Source organism: Ictalurus furcatus, chromosome 25, assembly GCF_023375685.1.
Source record: "Ictalurus furcatus strain D&B chromosome 25, Billie_1.0, whole genome shotgun sequence".
Taxonomy (NCBI): domain Eukaryota; kingdom Metazoa; phylum Chordata; class Actinopteri; order Siluriformes; family Ictaluridae; genus Ictalurus; species Ictalurus furcatus.
The window spans coordinates 232903-250684 of NC_071279.1; the positions used below are offsets into that span (position 1 = coordinate 232903).

At 50.4% G+C, this 17782-nt stretch overlaps 1 protein-coding gene across 5 annotated transcripts; it reads right to left on the reverse strand.

Annotated features, from left to right (window-relative positions):
• Positions 1-33: 33 nt before the first annotated feature.
• On the reverse strand, positions 34-17766 carry tprb (translocated promoter region b, nuclear basket protein). Of its 5 annotated transcripts, XM_053613632.1 has the most exons (50): positions 17616-17766; positions 14931-15035; positions 14627-14700; positions 14424-14520; positions 14227-14330; positions 13877-14041; positions 13534-13626; positions 13375-13455; positions 13189-13276; positions 12748-12888; positions 12564-12667; positions 12243-12440; positions 11949-12056; positions 11477-11706; positions 11186-11349; positions 10954-11096; positions 10588-10736; positions 10325-10487; positions 10043-10177; positions 9810-9950; positions 9545-9710; positions 9266-9432; positions 8897-9049; positions 8471-8791; positions 8122-8309; positions 7820-7967; positions 7594-7731; positions 7325-7456; positions 6518-6648; positions 6182-6392; positions 5822-5968; positions 5430-5628; positions 5099-5304; positions 4768-4841; positions 4457-4653; positions 3986-4267; positions 3663-3799; positions 3490-3570; positions 3209-3379; positions 2908-3042; positions 2622-2709; positions 2363-2517; positions 2103-2171; positions 1900-1997; positions 1712-1818; positions 1401-1499; positions 1141-1294; positions 675-790; positions 401-490; positions 34-172 (listed from the first exon to the last, which is right to left on the reverse strand). In XM_053613632.1, the coding sequence occupies exons 1-50, from the start codon at positions 17764-17766 to the stop codon at positions 129-131; spliced, it is 7038 nt and encodes a 2345-aa protein (XP_053469607.1). In that variant the 3' UTR covers positions 34-128. The 5 variants fall into 5 exon arrangements, 4 of the variants coding, with proteins under 4 accessions (XP_053469607.1, XP_053469608.1, XP_053469610.1 ...); XM_053613633.1 differs by lacking the exon at positions 675-790; XM_053613635.1 differs by lacking the exons at positions 675-790; positions 1141-1294; positions 1401-1499.
• Between the last annotated feature and the right edge of the window lie 16 nt (positions 17767-17782).

A 17782-nucleotide genomic window follows, 5' to 3' on the forward strand; every position in this document is an offset into this window, starting at 1 on the left:
CACACACACACACACAAAAGAATTATTCAGTACCAAAAAATCCTTTATTGTATCCACATAAAATAAAGCAATGCTTCAATGGAACGCAACAACATAAAACTTGTAGTAGCTTCTGGTCCTTCATTCATTCATCTTGCAAAGCGCCTTCGCATTCCCATAACTCCTGATCCATCTGCAGTGAGAAACAGGATGAAGCACTGTGAACGTCCTTCCAGATGTGCGGTTTACATAATGTACACTAGATGCTTTTTAATCACTGTGTGTCAAATTATTCCTAATAAAATTGCACCAATGTTCATTTTGGCCCATTCTTGTGGTTAAGGATGCCTGTGTGTGTGTGTGTGTGTGTGTGTGTGTGTGTGTGTGTGTACACACATCACGATATATAAATTCATCATACCTCTCTTAACAAACCCTCTGGTGGCCCGTCCTCGAGTCCACTGCCTGCCCGATCCCGTCCTGACGCTGGCTGGCCGAGTGCTGCTTGTGTCTGAGAACGAATGAATGAAAGAAAGTAAAAGGGGGAGGAGTCACTGTTCTGGAGCGCATTGAAAACCACTTCCTCACCGTCAACGTGGGTGTTAGTCATTAAAAGTAGTGTATTCAGGTGGGATGAATAGCAGTGATTTAGGAGCCTAAAGCTCGGGCTGAGATGAACTGGTGTGTGTGTGTACCTGCGGAGCTGGATGAGGGCTCCTGGCTGGTAGAGGGGAGACTGGCCTCATCTGAAGGCTGAGCTGGCTCTTCAGCCTCAGTCTGAGAAGACTCCAGCGCTACCTCTGTACTGCTTCTACAAGCACAGTTTACACTCACTTCACCTCGAGCCAACATCTGTACTCCTCTACTGAACACAGCACGACCCCAAAGCACCTCGAAGCTGCTTGATAAGCACTAGTAATACACAGCTACGTAATATAAACTCGACTCTACAACCATAGAGAGAGGCACGACACGAGAGAACGTCTTACCAAAAGCTGTAGTTTAATGACAACTATACCACGCTGTGTGATCCTGCGCTGACCAAAACTCTGGAACGCTCAAATCGTAAGCGCGCTTTACTACTTGCAGTCCGTATCTCAGCAAAGGACGCGTGTAGTCAAATAAAAGGAAAACACGGGTGTCTGAAATGTACAAGCTCACCCATCTTCCCCTGCCTCGAGCAGGACGTCTCGCTCTTCAGCTGCGCCGGGCCCGGTCACGACGCACACGCTCGGTGTGGACGTGCTTACTGTTGGTACAGACTGGGAGGCGTGTTCGGGCAGCTCTGAGGGGTGTGTCTCCGAGAACGCAGACACTGCTCGGGACGGGAGGAAACGTACAGAATCAAAAAATGAAGAGCTAGAACCCATCATCATCATCACAGCTGGATGACATCACGTGTGTGTTGCTGGAGCACGTACCCGGAGCAGCCAACGGGAGAGGGGTGGTGGGTACGCTACGTCCCCCTGGCGAGTCTTCATGAGTGGGCAGGAACAGGGGAATGTCGTACATGCCGAGCCCTACACACACACACACACACCCCTCTCCATGACTGCTACATGGCCTGATGATATTCTGATTATTTTTCTGTAATCTGGTCTAAGTTAATGGCAGAACAGGGGACAAGAATAAGGCGGACAAACGGCTTTTTCCAGACACTTTTTAATTTTTTTTTAATAAAAGGTGTGATTTATAGCAAGCTGGAAGGGAGGACTCAGCGGGTACACACTACCTCCTTGCGAGGCCAGCTGGTCCAGATCTGCGTTGGAAGAGCTGGTCTGTGGGACGTCGTCCGAGAGGATGAAGCCGAAACGCAAGACGCCTGCTACCTGGGGAGAACTTGCACAAACACAGCGGGAAATGGTCAATTCTCCTAAAGCTCTAGATTAGACCGGTCCGATTGTTAACACTGGCACTCACTGGAGAGCTTCACTGAAACAGTCAGTACGATGGGAGGCAGCCAGCGTGGGGGCGTTGGGGACCGTGCGGTCGTCCTCCTCATAGAAGTGCTGCTGTGGCTGGGAAGAACAAAGAGCAGAGGGGAACATTTGTTTAAATGACGGCGGCGAAGACGAGAAACCCGAAATCTGAAAAGCGGCACGTCACAAACGCCGATTACTCACGGTGCACCCGGACGACCCCGAAGTCAGCTGCAGTCCTCGTCCGACCGGCTGCCGTCGCGCTGGGATGCGCTGAGAAAAACAAACAAACGTTCAAGCTGAAGGACATCCGCTACTGCGGTTTCCATTACAGGTTCATGGAGGAAAAAAAGAGTTTTTGAAAGATTTTTTTTTTAAAATAAATGACGACAAATGAAATATGCATTCAAAATAATAATAATAATAATAATAATAAATTAAAATACACAAAGACCTGTAAATACCTGGACTTGAGAGGGCGGAGCTAGCTCCTGTATAGGTGGAGCCAGAATGCTGAGTCGAGGAGGGAGTGATTGCTGCAGTCTCCGTGGGGACGGTGGAGGACGGGGTACGGAGCTGGTGATTGGTTCAGGGGAGAACACCTCTAACGAGCCGGATACTGGATCAACATTTACAGACGTAACATCAGGTCAGAAAAAGAGGATAAGGACGAACAAGAGCATCAGGTTCGAGTGGAGAACGGTGTAAAAGCGGGTGTCTTACAGGTGGCAGGACCAGCCGTGCACGGGGCGGAGTCTGTCACGCCGAGACTTTCCTCTGTTTCAGTACCTGGATCTGTGGCATCAGGACCCTGAGGGAAACGGGACAGACACATACAAAGCAAGGGTGTCAATGTTGAGAGAAACTACCGTTAGGAAATCATCTCTTATCGCAGTCTTATCTCTCACACCAACACATGACTAACATTAAATGGCGATGAAGAGCAAGCTCATGGAGAAATCAAAAGCTTACCCGGGGAAAACACTACATGTCCAGTGTGTGTTTTTACCTCCGTATTGTCACCCTCATAGGCCTCGGAGGGATCGCCATTGCCACTCCCCTCATTACTGTCCTCTCCTTCCCCCTCGATTCCTCCCTCGTCATCATCCTCGTCGTCGTCCTCCTCCTCCTCTTCCTCATAATCCTGAGATGTGAAAACAAAGACATGCCGAGGTATGGCCATTCACAAAGAACAGCTGTGAGCTCCAACAGAAGCAAATGACTTCGCCATCTAGAATGTTTAAATATCATCATCTTCACTATGAAAAGCAAACGTTCAGCACAGGTAACGATAATGTCGTTATATTTACCTGCTCCTCTTCATCGGTCTCCTCCTCCTGCTCTTCCTCACTATCAGAGTCACTGACGATGACGATGACCGGTTCCTCAGACTCCTGGGAGAGGAGAAATTCCACAGGTACGGACTGAGATGCCCCAGACTCCTCATCTACCTCTTCCAGGCTGGGATAGTTTTCCAGCTCCTACAAATAAATACTGCAGATGTTCTCCGTCCCAATAATAATAATAATAATAATAATAATAATAATAATAATAATAATAATATCATCCCTTTTTGAACACCCATACTTACCTCAACAGCATCAACAGCTTCCTGACTCCCACCTGGTACAACACTCTCAGCTTCAGCGCTGTCCTCAGTGAGCATCTCGATCTAAAAGCAAACATTTAAAACGTTATGAAAGCACTGATCTCGATAGCTCTGGCACGTGGGTCCGGTTTGTGCGTTTTAGATGGAAGCCTCACCTCCACTCTCTGCATGCGGAGCTTCTTGGAGATGGGAGGCTCAGTGGGCTCCTCCTGAGGCTCCAGCTCCACTGTAATGTTCTCGAACTCCTCCTCTCGAGGACGCTTGGTCGAGGTACTGCCAGGTGTGGCCGAGACTGCAGAGGAAACGCCGTGTTACTGTACGTGCTGAATTCCAGCAGCGGTAATAGAAGCATGAATCTGATATCATTAACACAGAAGCACAACCTCTAACACAGCGCGTGTTTGAACAGCTCAGGGACGCCGCGCAAGTCAAAGCCCGCTCCACGCATATTAGATTCAGTTCATGACTTTAAGATCACCTGTTCCGAACACAGCCGTGGACGTGGAGGGCCTCTCCATCTGGGACGTGCTGGGTGTAGCCTCCATCATCACGTTGGCAGAGGTGGGCTCCTGACTCGCAGGTTCGGCGGGGGGTACGCTCTGCTGCTGTGTGGGCTGGACGAACGCAGTGGTCTGGCTCTGCTGGACACCGAGCACGGGCTGAGCCAGAGTGGTCTGAACGTTCGGGCTGGTGGAGCGCACGGACCCGGTGGTACTTCCAAACACAGGCACGTGCTCCATAGGAGCCTCTGATGACAGCGCTGGAGAAAAGCAGCAGGTGATCAGAAAATAAAATGGCTGATTGTTTAATTATGACTGCTTCCCTTAAAGCAACAGCATCGCAGAACGAGAAGGCTTGGGAAAAGCCTTTACTAGCAGCATGCTGTTAGAGTGGAATATCTCCAGAAGGAGGGTTAGACACACTGTGTAATCTCAACACCAGTACCTACCTTCCTGGTTCTCCTGCTGGGTGGTGGGCATCACTGTGGCAGTAGGAGTGACTGTGGGCTGTACAGGAGGGGTGACCATCGGTTTTATACTGGCCCTCGGCGTGGGCTTGTTCGCTGTAACGGCTTGGGGCTTGCTGGGAGTCGCCACCAGGGGAGTGGGCTTTATGTTAGCTGTGGGGGGCTCAGACGAGCTTGCACTGAGGAAACAGTGTGAGCAAACATCGCCAAATTAATCATGTTCATTCACACACATTTTACTCGTTAACAGCAATGAAAGGAGCATGGATGCTAGTCTGTCAAGCATTACACACCTGCCCCTTTCAGCCACTGGTGTGGATTTTAGAGAAATCTGCCTCTGTTCTGTAGTCCTCTGTTGCTCCTGAGTCTGGAAACACAACACACTGATCAGCACTTAACATTGTTGAGAGAGAGAGAGAGACAGAGAGAGAGAGAGACAGAGAGAGAGAGAGAGAGACAGAGAGAGAGAGAGAGAGACAGAGAGAGAGAGAGAGAGAGAGAGAGAGGGAATATATATAGTGGCTAAAAGCGTATGAATGACAGACCAACTCCGTGTCAAGTGAAACATCTATAAAAAATATTCAAATGTTGCGTCTCCATCTGTTGAAGGTTTCTGAAGTTCACCTTGCTGGGGCCTTGCTCCACTGGCTCATCTCTCTGCTCTACGTGTCTCTCCTGCTGCTCGCGCAGGTCTCGTAGCTCCCGCAGCTCCTTCTCCTGCCGGCTCAGGCGGCCCTCGTACTGCGAGCGTAGCGCGTTGACGCGCACCTCCAGCTCCTCACGCTGCTGCTTCAGCTCCTCGTTCTCCTTTGCCAACTGACCCTTTACGTCTGCACAGGGAAGGAGGAACGGGTCACAACGCGTGCGCTATATCAGTACTCGACGTGCACCAGTTAGATTTATTATTATTATTAAAGACGTCTCAGAAAGAAAGAAAACGCCTTGAAGTTCTTACCCACAAGGTGGTTGATTTTCTGCTTGGCCCCGACGAACGCCTTCCTGGTCCGGTCCTCCTTCTCGACCAGCTGCTGCCGGAGCCGGTCTTCCTGGGCCGACTTTTCCGCCAGCTCTTGGCGCATGCGTGCTAGCTCGCCCTGCAGGTGGGACGCCTGGTCCTGTGCGGTGCGTGTTTCTGTTTCACGCTCCCCTATCGTCTGCGCACACACACAATACTTCCAGGTGAGCACAGAGGTCACCAAATTCATCTCTTACTTTACTTTAAATATGTCATTTTTGTATTTTGTTGGAATTACTAGCAACTAAACACACACAATATAAAAAAACAAACATACATGTACGTTACAGTAGAATCATAACTGAATTTACTAGTAGAAACTATAGACTTACTTTGTTTAAGGTTTCTAGTTGGCTCTCCAGCTCCCGAATCTTGGACTCTGATTGGCTGAGGGAATCTCGGAGGCTCTGTAGCTCCTGAGCTGAGGCTTGTTGAGCCTCCTGGTCTTGGACTGGAGCAGAAGCAGCAGCCGCCACCATCTATACCCAAAAAAGGATAGATAATTACATTTTTTTTTTTTGCATGATGGCATCTTAGCTGAACCATGCAAACTGATCCCTTCATAGCTTCTTAGGATGGTTTGTACTAGGACTTATTGATCAACGCTTACAGGTCATAACTAAGCTATTGGGTCACACAATATGGACTCGTACAGAGTGGCCCAAAAATAAAATAAAATCATGCACACTCGCCTTGTCATGTTCAACTTTTAGCTCCTCATACTGCGTTTTGTAGCGGCGCCCAAGCTTCTTGACCTGCGTGATGGTCTTGAGTTTCTCCTGAACATCCAGGGTCTTGGCCTGTAGCTCTTTCTTCACGCTGTCCCTGTCTGCTACCACCTTGCCGAGGTTGTCCCGCAGGTTCTGCACCTGAGACTGCAGCGTGCTGCAGGAAACGCTACTCCTGCAGATGAAGCGGGGGGGGGGGGGGGGGGGGGGGGGTGTAGTGTTAATTGTCACAGAAATAAAGTCAAATCAACGTCATTTCTGGTTCAGGGCTGAATAATGAATAACTTTTGCTTTTTGTACCTGGTTGCCTCTGCCTTAAGCCGACTGGTCTCCTCACTGAGCTGCTGGATGCGTTTAACGTGAGCGTCTCTCTCAGAGTGCAGCCGCTTATATTCTTCTGGGTCCGTGTCCTTCTGCTGGGTCACCAGGAACTATACACATACACGAAAACCGTTCTATTATACTACATAGCATATTATGTATGATTTTAAAGCATTATATTCATTACAGTCAGGTCTGTAAATCTCTGCAGTGTACTGGAGCCGAAATGCAAACGAAATGAACACGAGCTGAAAGTGCAGACGGACAGCTTCAATCTGAGGGAATTTCCATCACAACTGGGTAAAAGGTGTAGGAATTACAGCACTTTATACGCGTGATTAACTTCGGCTCGTTGTCCGTCTGCACTGTGACACGCCGTCTGGCCAGTCGTGAAGCGTTTGGCTGAACGTGAGCAGGTAACGTGGCCCTGGTACACGTCAGAATTCTTCCCGCCGCTTGCGTCAGCAGTCGCATCATCAATAAATACAAGCGAACCAGTTCCACCGTCACTACCACACTATAACATGAGGTGGTCGCTTCAGACCATGAGCACTTCCTTTCCTTCTACATGCTCTTTGGACTTTATATTGAGGGATAAGAGTAACGCATTCCAAATGCAAACGCCACAGTTGAAATCAAATCTAGACCTTTTATCATCTGAGCAGACAACTGTCCAATTACTTTTGGTCCCTTAAAAAAAAGGGAGAGTACGTCCAATATTATACCTACATCTGTATTTATGTACCAGAGAGGAAACTTAAACCAGCAGCGGGTCTGGGTACTGACCTGAGTGCGTGCTTTCCAGCGCTTGATTTCCTCTTCCAGAAGTTTTTTCTCAGCCTGCAGCATGCCGCTCTTCTCGCTCAGCTCGGCGTTGGACTCCTGCATGGGCAAGGCATCCGTCTGTAGCTTGCTCACCTGGGAAAGACGAGTACGAAACATGTCCATTACCTCATGGTGCTGTATACCATACCTGATCAGTCATCACAAAACAAATTTGTACTTCATAACCCCAGTTATGTGGAAAAACATCAACCGCTCGGGTTTTCTTTTACCTTGGCTTGAGCCTGCTGCAGCTCCTGCTCCAGTCTTTCCTTCTCGTCTCGCAGCATCTTATTGGTCTCCACCAGCACGCTCATGGTCTCAGTCTTCTTCATCAGTTCATCGTGTTGAGACAAGGTCTTCGCGGTCACCTTCAAAAGGAGTAAAAGCTGCAAGTCAAACAGGTCTACAGGAGTGCGCGAAGCTTTAACGGTTCGTTTTGGTTCCGAGTCGCTGTACCTGCATCCTCTCTCTCTCAGCACTGAGGCAGTCCTGGACCTCCTTCAGCTCCCGCTCCAGGTGCTCCACTCGCAGCCTGTGCCTCAGGCTCTCTCCCTGAGCCGTCTCGAAACGCGACTCAGCGATCTCCTTCTCCCGACGAATGAACCTTCATGTGGCCACGCCGCAGGGGGTTAACAGAGTAAATGGAAACAAAAAGAAGAAGAGATTCACAATTTTCAAGGTGAAAGAAGACAAAACGCAAGGCGTGTATATAAAAGGGAGAAAGGTACTGGGCCAGTCAGAGTCAGTGAAATTAGAACCTGAGGATCTCGAGGAGCTGCTCCTGAGACTTCCCCTCCTCCGTGAGAGAAACGTTCAGCGAGCTATCGCCGGCCGCCTGCTGCAGCTGGGTCGCCATCTTTTCGCTCATTGCCTGAATCTGCTCATGTAGGAGCTCGTTCTGCCTCTGCAAGTCTCGACAACGTGCCTCCATCTTAGTCTGGTCCTCCTGAGAGACAGAAAGCACAGACCACCACAGCAATTTTTAAAAGAAATGACTAATAGAATGGTAATAGAAGACAAGTCAGTAGTACGGTTCTATATATGTATATATAAACTTTGTCAGGTAAATAAACTTTCTGTGAGGATCGTACTGCTGGAACAACATACTCTGAGGATCTTCTCCTGCTCCTCCCAGGATACTCGGGCCTCGAGCAGCTGTGCGCTGACCGTTTGGAGCTTGTCTTCAAGCTGCTGGCGGAGCTCTGAGGCATGTTGGGCCTGGGCTTTGACTGCCTGCAGGGCCTCCACGTCGGCCGCGTGCAACAGCATCTCCTGCTCGTACTTGTCCTGGGCCTCGGCGGCGAGACGTGCCTGCTCTTGGCTATCCAGCATGGACTGCTGCACTTGAGCGACCGCCGTAGCTGCCTTCTGCAACGCTTCCTGGTGCTCGGCCTGCAGGCTGCTCAGGTTCCTCTGCAGCTCGCTCACCTGGAACCAGGAATGAATCTGAAATGACTAACGATCCTGTCCCACAGAACTACAGGTACATCAATTATTTAGTTATACATATATCTGTAGCAGCGGGAACTGCACCTGCTGCTCAGTGGCTGCCACGGCTTTCTGTTTCTCTTCCTGCATTTCATTTTTCTCCTTCTCAGCTTCTAGAAGCTTCTTTTCCTGTTGCTGAAGCTGCTCATGAGCCTCCAAAAGCTGGCTTTCAACCGATGTCCTCACTTGTTCGGTTACCTGAAAGAGGAACCGCAAATCAGCACTGATCACAGAAGCTTTCTTTATTTCTTTAAAAAAAATTTTTAAAAAAAGAGACACAAATATACAAAATGCTGACGTGTATACCTCTTACGGAAATACATCAGTTACTAAAAATGTAGTTTCATGTACCTGCCCTAAAACATTACAGCTGTGGGCTGATGTGATATGCCAGATTATACACCAGTTACAGACCTGTTTCTCTTTCTCCAGGGCCTCCTCCAGGCTGAGGCACATGGCTCTGTACTGCTCCAGAGAGGCAGTGCTGCTTTCCAGTCTCGCAGCCAGATCCTCGCTTCTGCTCTGAGCCTCGTTCAAACGCGTCCGCAGTTCCTCTACATCCTCTACGCCACTCTGCGGCCCTGTGCCAGGTGTGGAGAGAGACAAAAAGCGCATTTAAAAAAATATTTAATTACTCAGTTATTTAAAGCCAAAAAGTCCAAAGTTCATGAATAAATGGTGGCAGCGTGTTACCCGCGAGGCCTGTGAGAGTGCTGGGTGAGGAAACCCTTCCCTCTCTGGTGTTCAGCTGCTGCTGGAGACTGTTGAGCTCCTGCTGTGCAGTGTTCAGCTGCTCTCTGGTCCTCTGGTGCAAGGCACACTGCACCTCCAGCTGCTTCTTAGCATCCAAAAGCTGCTTCTGTGAACCATAACCCACATTCCGCAATCATTAAACCTCTAAAAGGTCCAAAAGGGGAGCGTCAAATTAGACAACGCAACCGAGTGAGGTGGAACTTACGTCGTGATTGCGCCCTAGCGTGTGTCTCTGCTCCACCTCATGCTCCAGCTTCTTCTGCAGCTGGGAAATCTCTCGTTCCTGCTTCTCCACCTGCGCCGTGAGCCGCTGCCGAGTTTCTGACTCCGAACGCTCTAACGTGGCCTGAGAGAACACACACACACACACACACCTCAACACACAGCATCTGCGTCGGGTGTCAGCGGTACGTCTGACGATGCCGAGGGCTACGGTACCTGCATGGATTTCAGATTGGTGAGCAGGAGGTTCTGGCTCCTCTGCTGAGAGAGGATCGACTCCTTCTCCTGGCTCAGACTGGACTCCACCATCTTCAGCAGGTCTCTCTCCTTGCGCAGGGCCTCTGCTCTCGCCTGAAGTGGTCAAAACATCATGAGGGCCAACTCCCACGCACAGCTTACTTTATTCTTGGTTATTACTCGAGCGAACGCATACTGGGAAAAGCAAAAACAAGACAACAAAGATGACGAGAAAACATACAGCTGCACAAACACACTTACTTCGACCATGGACAGTTTCTCATTAGCTGCCCGTAAGTCTTGTGTGAGAGCGTGGAGGGTCTGCTCGCTTTTCTGCCCAGAGGCAGCCTGCTTCTGAGCCTTCTCCCTTAGAGAGGCAATCTCCTTACGGTAACCTTCCACATTATCCTGCAGCATTTCATATCTGGCACACGCACGCACACACACACACACCACTTTTCAATACGTCTGTAATAAAATACATTGTGGTGCACTTTAATGTGTCTGGAGGCCGGAGCGCTCACCGTTTAGAGGCAAATTCCAGCTGAGTGGAAACTGTGGCGTTCTGGGATCTCAGCTCAGACACCTGCTCCTGCAGCTTCTCACACTGCTCGGTCAGAGCCTTCTCGCTTTCAGCCTTCTCTTTCTTATAGGCTCCGAACACCTCTTGGAGCTACACACACACACACACACACACACACACACACACCCCCCTTCGAAGTTATTAAAGCATGCCTAATTGAGTCTGTTATTTCAGAGTTACTGCAACGTGCATAAACAAACATCTGTATATCTAACCAACTAATCCGTACCATGCCTCATCATATTTTGTACAGCAGTCACCTGACCTCTAGGGTGCACTCTGTATTAGCCCGTTCACACGGCCTCACCTGTTTCAGGGCAGCTCTGGCCTCCACCGTCTCCGTGGACTCGACTGCTGCGGCGACGAGGCCGGTGGGCGTGGCTGCATTGGGCGTGGCTGCAGGGGAGCGACGGGGGGTGGAGGTGAGGGAGAACTCCTCTAACGAAGCACCTAGGGGTCCAATCGTTACGTTTATGCAAAAATGGTCTGAATTCTAAAAAGGGAAGAAGTAGTAGTAGTTTGTGTGAAGCTGCGTTCACCTTGCTGAGGGAAGCTGACCCCGGTAGCCTGGGCGAGCAGGACACGGCACATGTCTCGCTGGCGCACGATGGATTCAACCTGCTGCATCTGGCGTGCACGCTGCTCTCGGAGCTGCTCCAGCTCGATCCGGGCCTTCTCCAAACTAATCTGTAGCTCTGTCAGTCTGCAAACGCACACACAATAGTGTCTTGGGTTCTTCACAGGATATAGCTAAGAATGAAGAAACTCGAAGTAACCCTGCTCTCCTGAACCCCCCCCCCCCCCCCCACAAAAAGCAGTGAGCTGCTCACTTGGTGCTCTCAGCCTCCATCTCGCCTCTCTCCTGCGCGTCTCCGAGCTCGCGCAGGGCCACCAGGAGGCGCTGGTTCTGCTGCTGTAGCTCCGCCACACCGCGGAACGTGACCAGGTGCTGCGAGATTACCTCAGACGTACTGCTCACATCCGCCGAGCTCACGTCTTCCTCGTCACGGATCACGTGGTTCCCACGTGCCTCCTCCAGCTCGATCAGTAACACCCGAACCTGAGAACAGAACATACCCTCGGGTTTCAGTTCAGTAAAAAGGACATTCTGGCAGAGCTCCAAAAATACAAACAAATGAGATATAAAAATATACGTGGACAACATGGTGCCATTTACTCCCATTTTGCAGCCTAATTTTGGTCGAATTGAACGCCGCCATCTTGATTGTGCTTGCACAGTAGGTCAAAACTGGAACCATAAAGACCTGTACCAAACAACCCGCCCCCAAGAAAAAGCCTCACCTGGTGAGCCATGTCACGCAGTTGCACCTCAAACCTCTGATTGTCTCTCTCCAGCTTGGAGGCGTGCTTGTTGGCTTCGTCGGCCTCCTTCTGCAGGCGCTGTACCTCCTGCCACACCGAGACACCGGATTACTCAACACTAACTGAAGACTATTTGAAAATTTAAACCAAAATTGGTACATGTTGTAAATGAAGGTAGCTCCTGCTCCTAGCGCTTCTCTCCGGCAAGCACATACGACGTCACTAGAACAGCTGCACGATGCTAGTTCACGTCGGACACGTCTCATTCCTTACCTGCACAGCGTGCTCCAGCTTGGCAGACAGACTGGCCACGGATATCTGCGCACGCTCCAGCTCCTCCCTCTGCCTCTTTAGTATGGGTGCTTTAGCCTCCACCTCCTGCACAATGTCATCCAGGTACTTGTTCACACGTTTGTTCTCCACCTTCTCCAGCTGCAGCTGCTCCTGGGACTCTACGTACGCCGTGTAGATCTGCGGAGCAAGCACGTGGAAACACGTTTAACAGCGACGCACGCGCAGCCCTCGGAAAACCAGCACCACTCGATTTCCCGTTGTCGGTCTGCCCTACTAAATACCAGCCCCTGGGCGAAGTACCTCGGTGAGCTTCATGCCCGGCCTGATCTTGGCGACGGCCGCCGCGGTGGGAGACATCGTGCTGAGCTGTTTGTCTGGGAGAACCGGTGCAGACGTGGTGCCAGCTGTCAAAAGAAAGAATAAGCGACTTTACGTGTTTATTATTTAGGGGGAGGGAAGCCGCTGACTTCGCAGTGTTGCTGACCTCGGCGTGCGGTGTCCAACAGAAGATCGTTGGCGTTGTCCAGCTCTTTCTCCAGGATGCTAATGCGCTCCATCAGCTCTGCCACATCCTTCTGTTTGCGGCTCTCTGCCTCGGCCAGCTGCACCTCCATAGCTTTGTGAGCTGTCCACAAAACATTCCACAACATGTTTAATAAAACATAACGTGTGAACATCTGTACCAATTATTACATACATTTCACTCCTCCTCCAACTGCTCTGGGAGCAGAAAGAGCTTTTTTTAAAATTTAATAATTCTTTTATTTTAGGTGTGGATTTTACGCGGAGCCAACTGAGTGAAAACGCTGATCTAAACGGTCCCTGATTTAAACATGTCCTTTTACTGTAGAAAAGACTGTCTGGAGCTGTAATGTCACGGCGTGTGCATGTTAACGCTAGACTCAACACGCTTCTCTCCACTCACCCTCTCCCGCCTCCTTCAGCAGCTTGTGCAGCTCTTCTACGGCCTGGCTCAGCTCTTCGCTCTTCGCCTCCGCATCCGCCGCTGCGCCCTGATTAAATCGATCACCAACACGTCATTCAAGAGAACACAACACTCAACTCTTTATTCATACTCCTCTAAAAAAGCAGAATGCGGCGAGCGAGTTACCCGGTACAAGTTGGACAGCTTGATGTTAGCGTTAAGCTCGTTGCGGAACTTCTCTTCTGAGCCGGCTTGCTGTTCTTTGGCCTAGACGGAGACGAGGCGGGGTTAGTCGGCGCGCTGCGGTAGGTGTCACACGGGTGAAGTAAAGGTACGGTCGCTCACCTCTTTCAGTTTGCTGATCAAGTCCTCGGCTTGCTTCTGAAGGTTATCGTTGGAGGATTTCAGACTGGTCAGTTGGTCCTGTACTCGGGTACACTGCACAGAGAACCACACACGAGCTCATTAGGGATTTAATACTACAGACAGATTCAGGATGTCAAAAAGCACTAGCAACAAAGCTTGTTTCTCAGTACACTATTGCCCCCCCACCCCTCCCCGTATGTGCCTGGATTATTACTGATTTCCTTTTTTTTTAATGTATAAACTGGTTTTACGAGAGTGTCACAGCCAAGGCAGTAACCCTCCTTATTCGCGGCTGCCAGACTTGAACCCCGCACCGTCATACCTCATCTTCTTTGTTGTTCAGGCTGCACTTGAGCTCTAGAATCTCGCTGCCTTTCTGCCGCGACAGAGAGAGAAGCTCCTCACTTTTAGTCTTCAGTTCCTCGCTCAGCCAGGTCACCTGGTCCTGGAGAAGATCCTTCTCCTGCTCCAGCCGTTTCTCTTTGTACTGCGGACACACGGTTAGCTGCGGTGGGCTTTTCCCCTCACCAAATACTCAGCTGTTTACATTTAAGACATCAGACACGATCTAACGACACGATGCAAGCGTAATGGGTATCGACAGCAAAGCTCTAGAAGGCCACCTAGTGGTGGAGTTCTTTCCCAAAGCCTCTGGGTCTTCTCAGGATGTACCTTGATTGAGACTTCCAACGCCTCCAGCTGGTCTACCTTCAACTGCAGCTGCATGTTTGTAGCGCTGACGTCTGCCAGCCTGTCCCCGAGCCGTTTCAAATCCTCTGCAGGAGAAAGAAATACATTCACAAGTTCTACACCATCTACAGTTTCACAGCACAGCTGGTGATTCCATAAACGAACAGTGTCCCGTTTACCGCTCTGGCCCTCGACCTCCTGCGACGTCCGTTCCAGCGTGCGCACCAGGTCTCGCTTCTCAGCCTCCAGCTCATTCTTTAACTTGGAGAGCTCCTTCTGCACGGCGACACAGAGCACACGCGAGTACACATCACGTCCAAGGAGACACACCCATGGACTCCATACATTTTAAGAATCTGTGCTGATATTATTACTATTTTACCTGCTCGGACTCCAGCTCGGTGTACAAGGATTCACGCTCCTTGGTTTTTTCACGCAGAGATTTCAGCTCTTCATCTAAAAAACAGCAGGATCAGCATGAGGAATCTGCTTACAGTCCAGAAGTTATATTACACACAGGGCTGGGTGTTAAACTGACCCGTGCGGTCAGGTAACCTAGTTACATGGTTAGTAACTGGGACACAATAAGGTGCCAGTGAACATATAGTGCCGGTGTGTGAAACTGCTCCTGTTAGGACCAGGGGTGTGTTTTGTTTAACACGGCACAAAGATTTACAAGGGCTTACCGAGTGATGTGAAGTCTTCCTGCAGTTTCTGATAATCTTTAGTTAAAGACAGACACTGATCCTGGCTCTCCGTGTACCGTTTGTCCAGGTCAGAATACTGTTGCTCTAAATGGAAATACAACAGAAAATATGGCTCAGAAGCATTCAGCAGCTCGGGCTGAAGCACTGCCTCAACCTTGACCCCAAGGCACGACCCCGACTCGGATTATTACACACTCCAAACAGGCAGTAAGTGGTTTCGCCAGGGTCTAGACCCGAGGTTTTCGTTTGTTAAATAACTGTTTGTTCATCGGTTTTAGTCTCAGATTATGTGGAGCATCCGCCGTGCAAGTATCTGCGGATGAGCTGTCGCTATAGCGACAAGAACGCACTCGTTTATCAGCACGGCTCGAAGAGTAGTTCCAGTTGTAAGATGAATGTCAGGTTTATACTGATGTGCTCGCTATAGAAACGAGTATTAGAACGATATGACAAACCGAATTTTTGAAAGAGAATGACAGAGAGACAGACAGAGAGAGAGAGTCAGAGTGAGCATCAGAGAGAAAGAGTCAGACAGAGAGAGAGAAAGAGTCAGACAGAGAGAGAGTGCGCGCGAGTCAGAGAGAGAGAGCGAGTCAGACAGAGAGAGAGAGAGTCAGCCAGAGAGAGAGAGAGAGAGAGTCAGATAGAGAGTTAGAGAGAGAGACACACACACACAGAGAGAGAGTCAGACAGAGAGTTAGAGAGAGAGTCAGAGAGGGAGACACACACACACAGAGATAGACAGACACAGAGAGAGTCAGACAGAGAGAGTCAGACAGAGAGAGTCAGGCACACACAGCGAGAGAGTCAGACAGAGTTAGAGAGAGAGAGACACACAGAGAGAGAGTCAGACAGAGAGAGAGAGAGTTAGAGAGAGAGTCAGAGAGGGAGACACACACACACACACACACACACAGAGATAGACAGACACTGAGAGAGTCAGACAGAGAGAGTCAGGCACACACAGAGAGAGAGTCAGACAGAGAGAGAGTCAGACAGAGAGAGGGAGTCAGACAGAGAGAGGGAGTCAGACAGAGAGAGAGGGAGTCAGACAGAGAGAGAGGGAATCAGACAGAGAGAGAGGGAGTCAGACAGAGAGAGAGGGAGTCAGACAGAGAGAGAGGGAGTCAGACAGAGAGAGAGAGGGAGTCAGACACACACACACACAGAGAGAGAGAGAAAGAGAGAGAGTCAGACAGAGAGAGAGAGAGAGAGAGAGAGAGAGAGAATCAGAGAGAGTTAGAGAGAGAGACACACACACACCCCCAGAGAGAGAGAGAGAGAGATAGACAGACACAGAGAGAGAGTCAGACAGAGAGAGAGATAAGTGGAATAAAGCACTCCAGACCATTATAATGGTTATAAGATAATCCAGTCCGGGTTACTCTAACTTCATGAGAGATGAACACAATGATGTATTCCTCACAGGGAGCGCAATACTACTACTTCTCTTATTACTATTATTAATATTATTATTATTATTATTACTACTACTAATACTACTCTCTTACGGAGTCCAACTTTAGCTAGCGAGCTAACAGTTCAGCTCCATCGTAAAGGCTAGCTAGCTAACCCCATAAAGTTAATATCAGTAGCCACAAACCCCTGCTGCTACTGAGGCACAGAACGGGGCACGGCGGGGCTTTGCTACATACTGCGGGGCTTTGCTACATACGGCGGGGCTTGCTACATACGGCGGGACGGCGGGGCTAGCTACATACGGCGGGGCTAGCTACATACGGCGGGGCTAGCTACATACGGCGGGACGGCGGGGCTTGCTACATACTGCGGGGCTAGCTACATACTGCGGGGCTTTGCTACATACGGCGGAGCTTGCTACATACGGCGGGGCTAGCTACATACTGCGGGGCTTGCTACATACGGCGGAGCTTGCTACATACTGCGGGGCTTGCTACATACGGCGGAGCTTGCTACATACGGCGGGGCTTGCTACATACGGCGGAGCTTGCTACATACGGCGGGGCTAGCTACATACGGCGGGGCTAGCTACATACGGCGGGGCTAGCTACATACGGCGGGACGGCGGGGCTTGCTACATACTGCGGGGCTAGCTACATACTGCGGGGCTTTGCTACATACGGCGGGGCTTTGCTACATACGGCGGGGCTTGCTACATACGGCGGGGCTAGCTACATACGGCGGGGCTAGCTACATACTGCGGGGCTTGCTACATACGGCGGAGCTTGCTACATACGGCGGAGCTTGCTACATACTGCGGGGCTTGCTACATACGGCGGAGCTTGCTACATACTGCGGGGCTTGCTACATACGGCGGAGCTTGCTACATACGGCGGGGCTTGCTACATACTGCGGGGCTTGCTACATACGGCGGAGCTTGCTACATACTGCGGGGCTAGCTACATACGGCGGGGCTAGCTACATACGGCGGGGCTAGCTACATACGGCGGGGCTAGCTACATACGGCGGGACGGCGGGGCTTGCTACATACTGCGGGGCTTGGCTTCATACGGCGGGGCTTTGCTTCATACGGCGGGGCTTTGCTACATACGGCGGGGCTTTGCTACATACGGCGGGGCTTTGCTACATACGGCGGGGCTTTGCTACATACGGCGGGGCTAGCCGGTTTAATCGGGTCACTAGCTCCCTGCAGGGTCAGGCTGGGGAAAGAAACAGTATATTTACCGCTGTCTGCCCGAAGCTGCTCATACTGCGCCTTATAGTAATCTGTCTCACTCTGCTGCTCCGCCAGGTGTTTCTCCAGTTTCCCCTGAACCGCCTTCGACAGTTTACACAGCTCGGTGCGCTCTAAGAGCTGTTGCAGCGCTGCCGCCATTTTCTCTCGTCTGTTC

Excerpts from the sequence above, each read along its gene's own strand:
- tprb (XM_053613632.1), bottom strand. The coding sequence starts at position 17,766 with ATGGCGGCAGCGCTGCAACAGCTCTTAGAGCGCACCGAGCTGTGTAAA. Across the intron at positions 15,036-17,615 it reads GCAGCTTCGGGCAGACAGCG|AGCAACAGTATTCTGACCTG; the intron begins GTAAATATACTG and ends ATTTCCATTTAG. Across the intron at positions 2,518-2,621 it reads CACGGCTGGTCCTGCCACCT|TATCCGGCTCGTTAGAGGTG; the intron begins GTAAGACACCCG and ends ATGTTGATCCAG.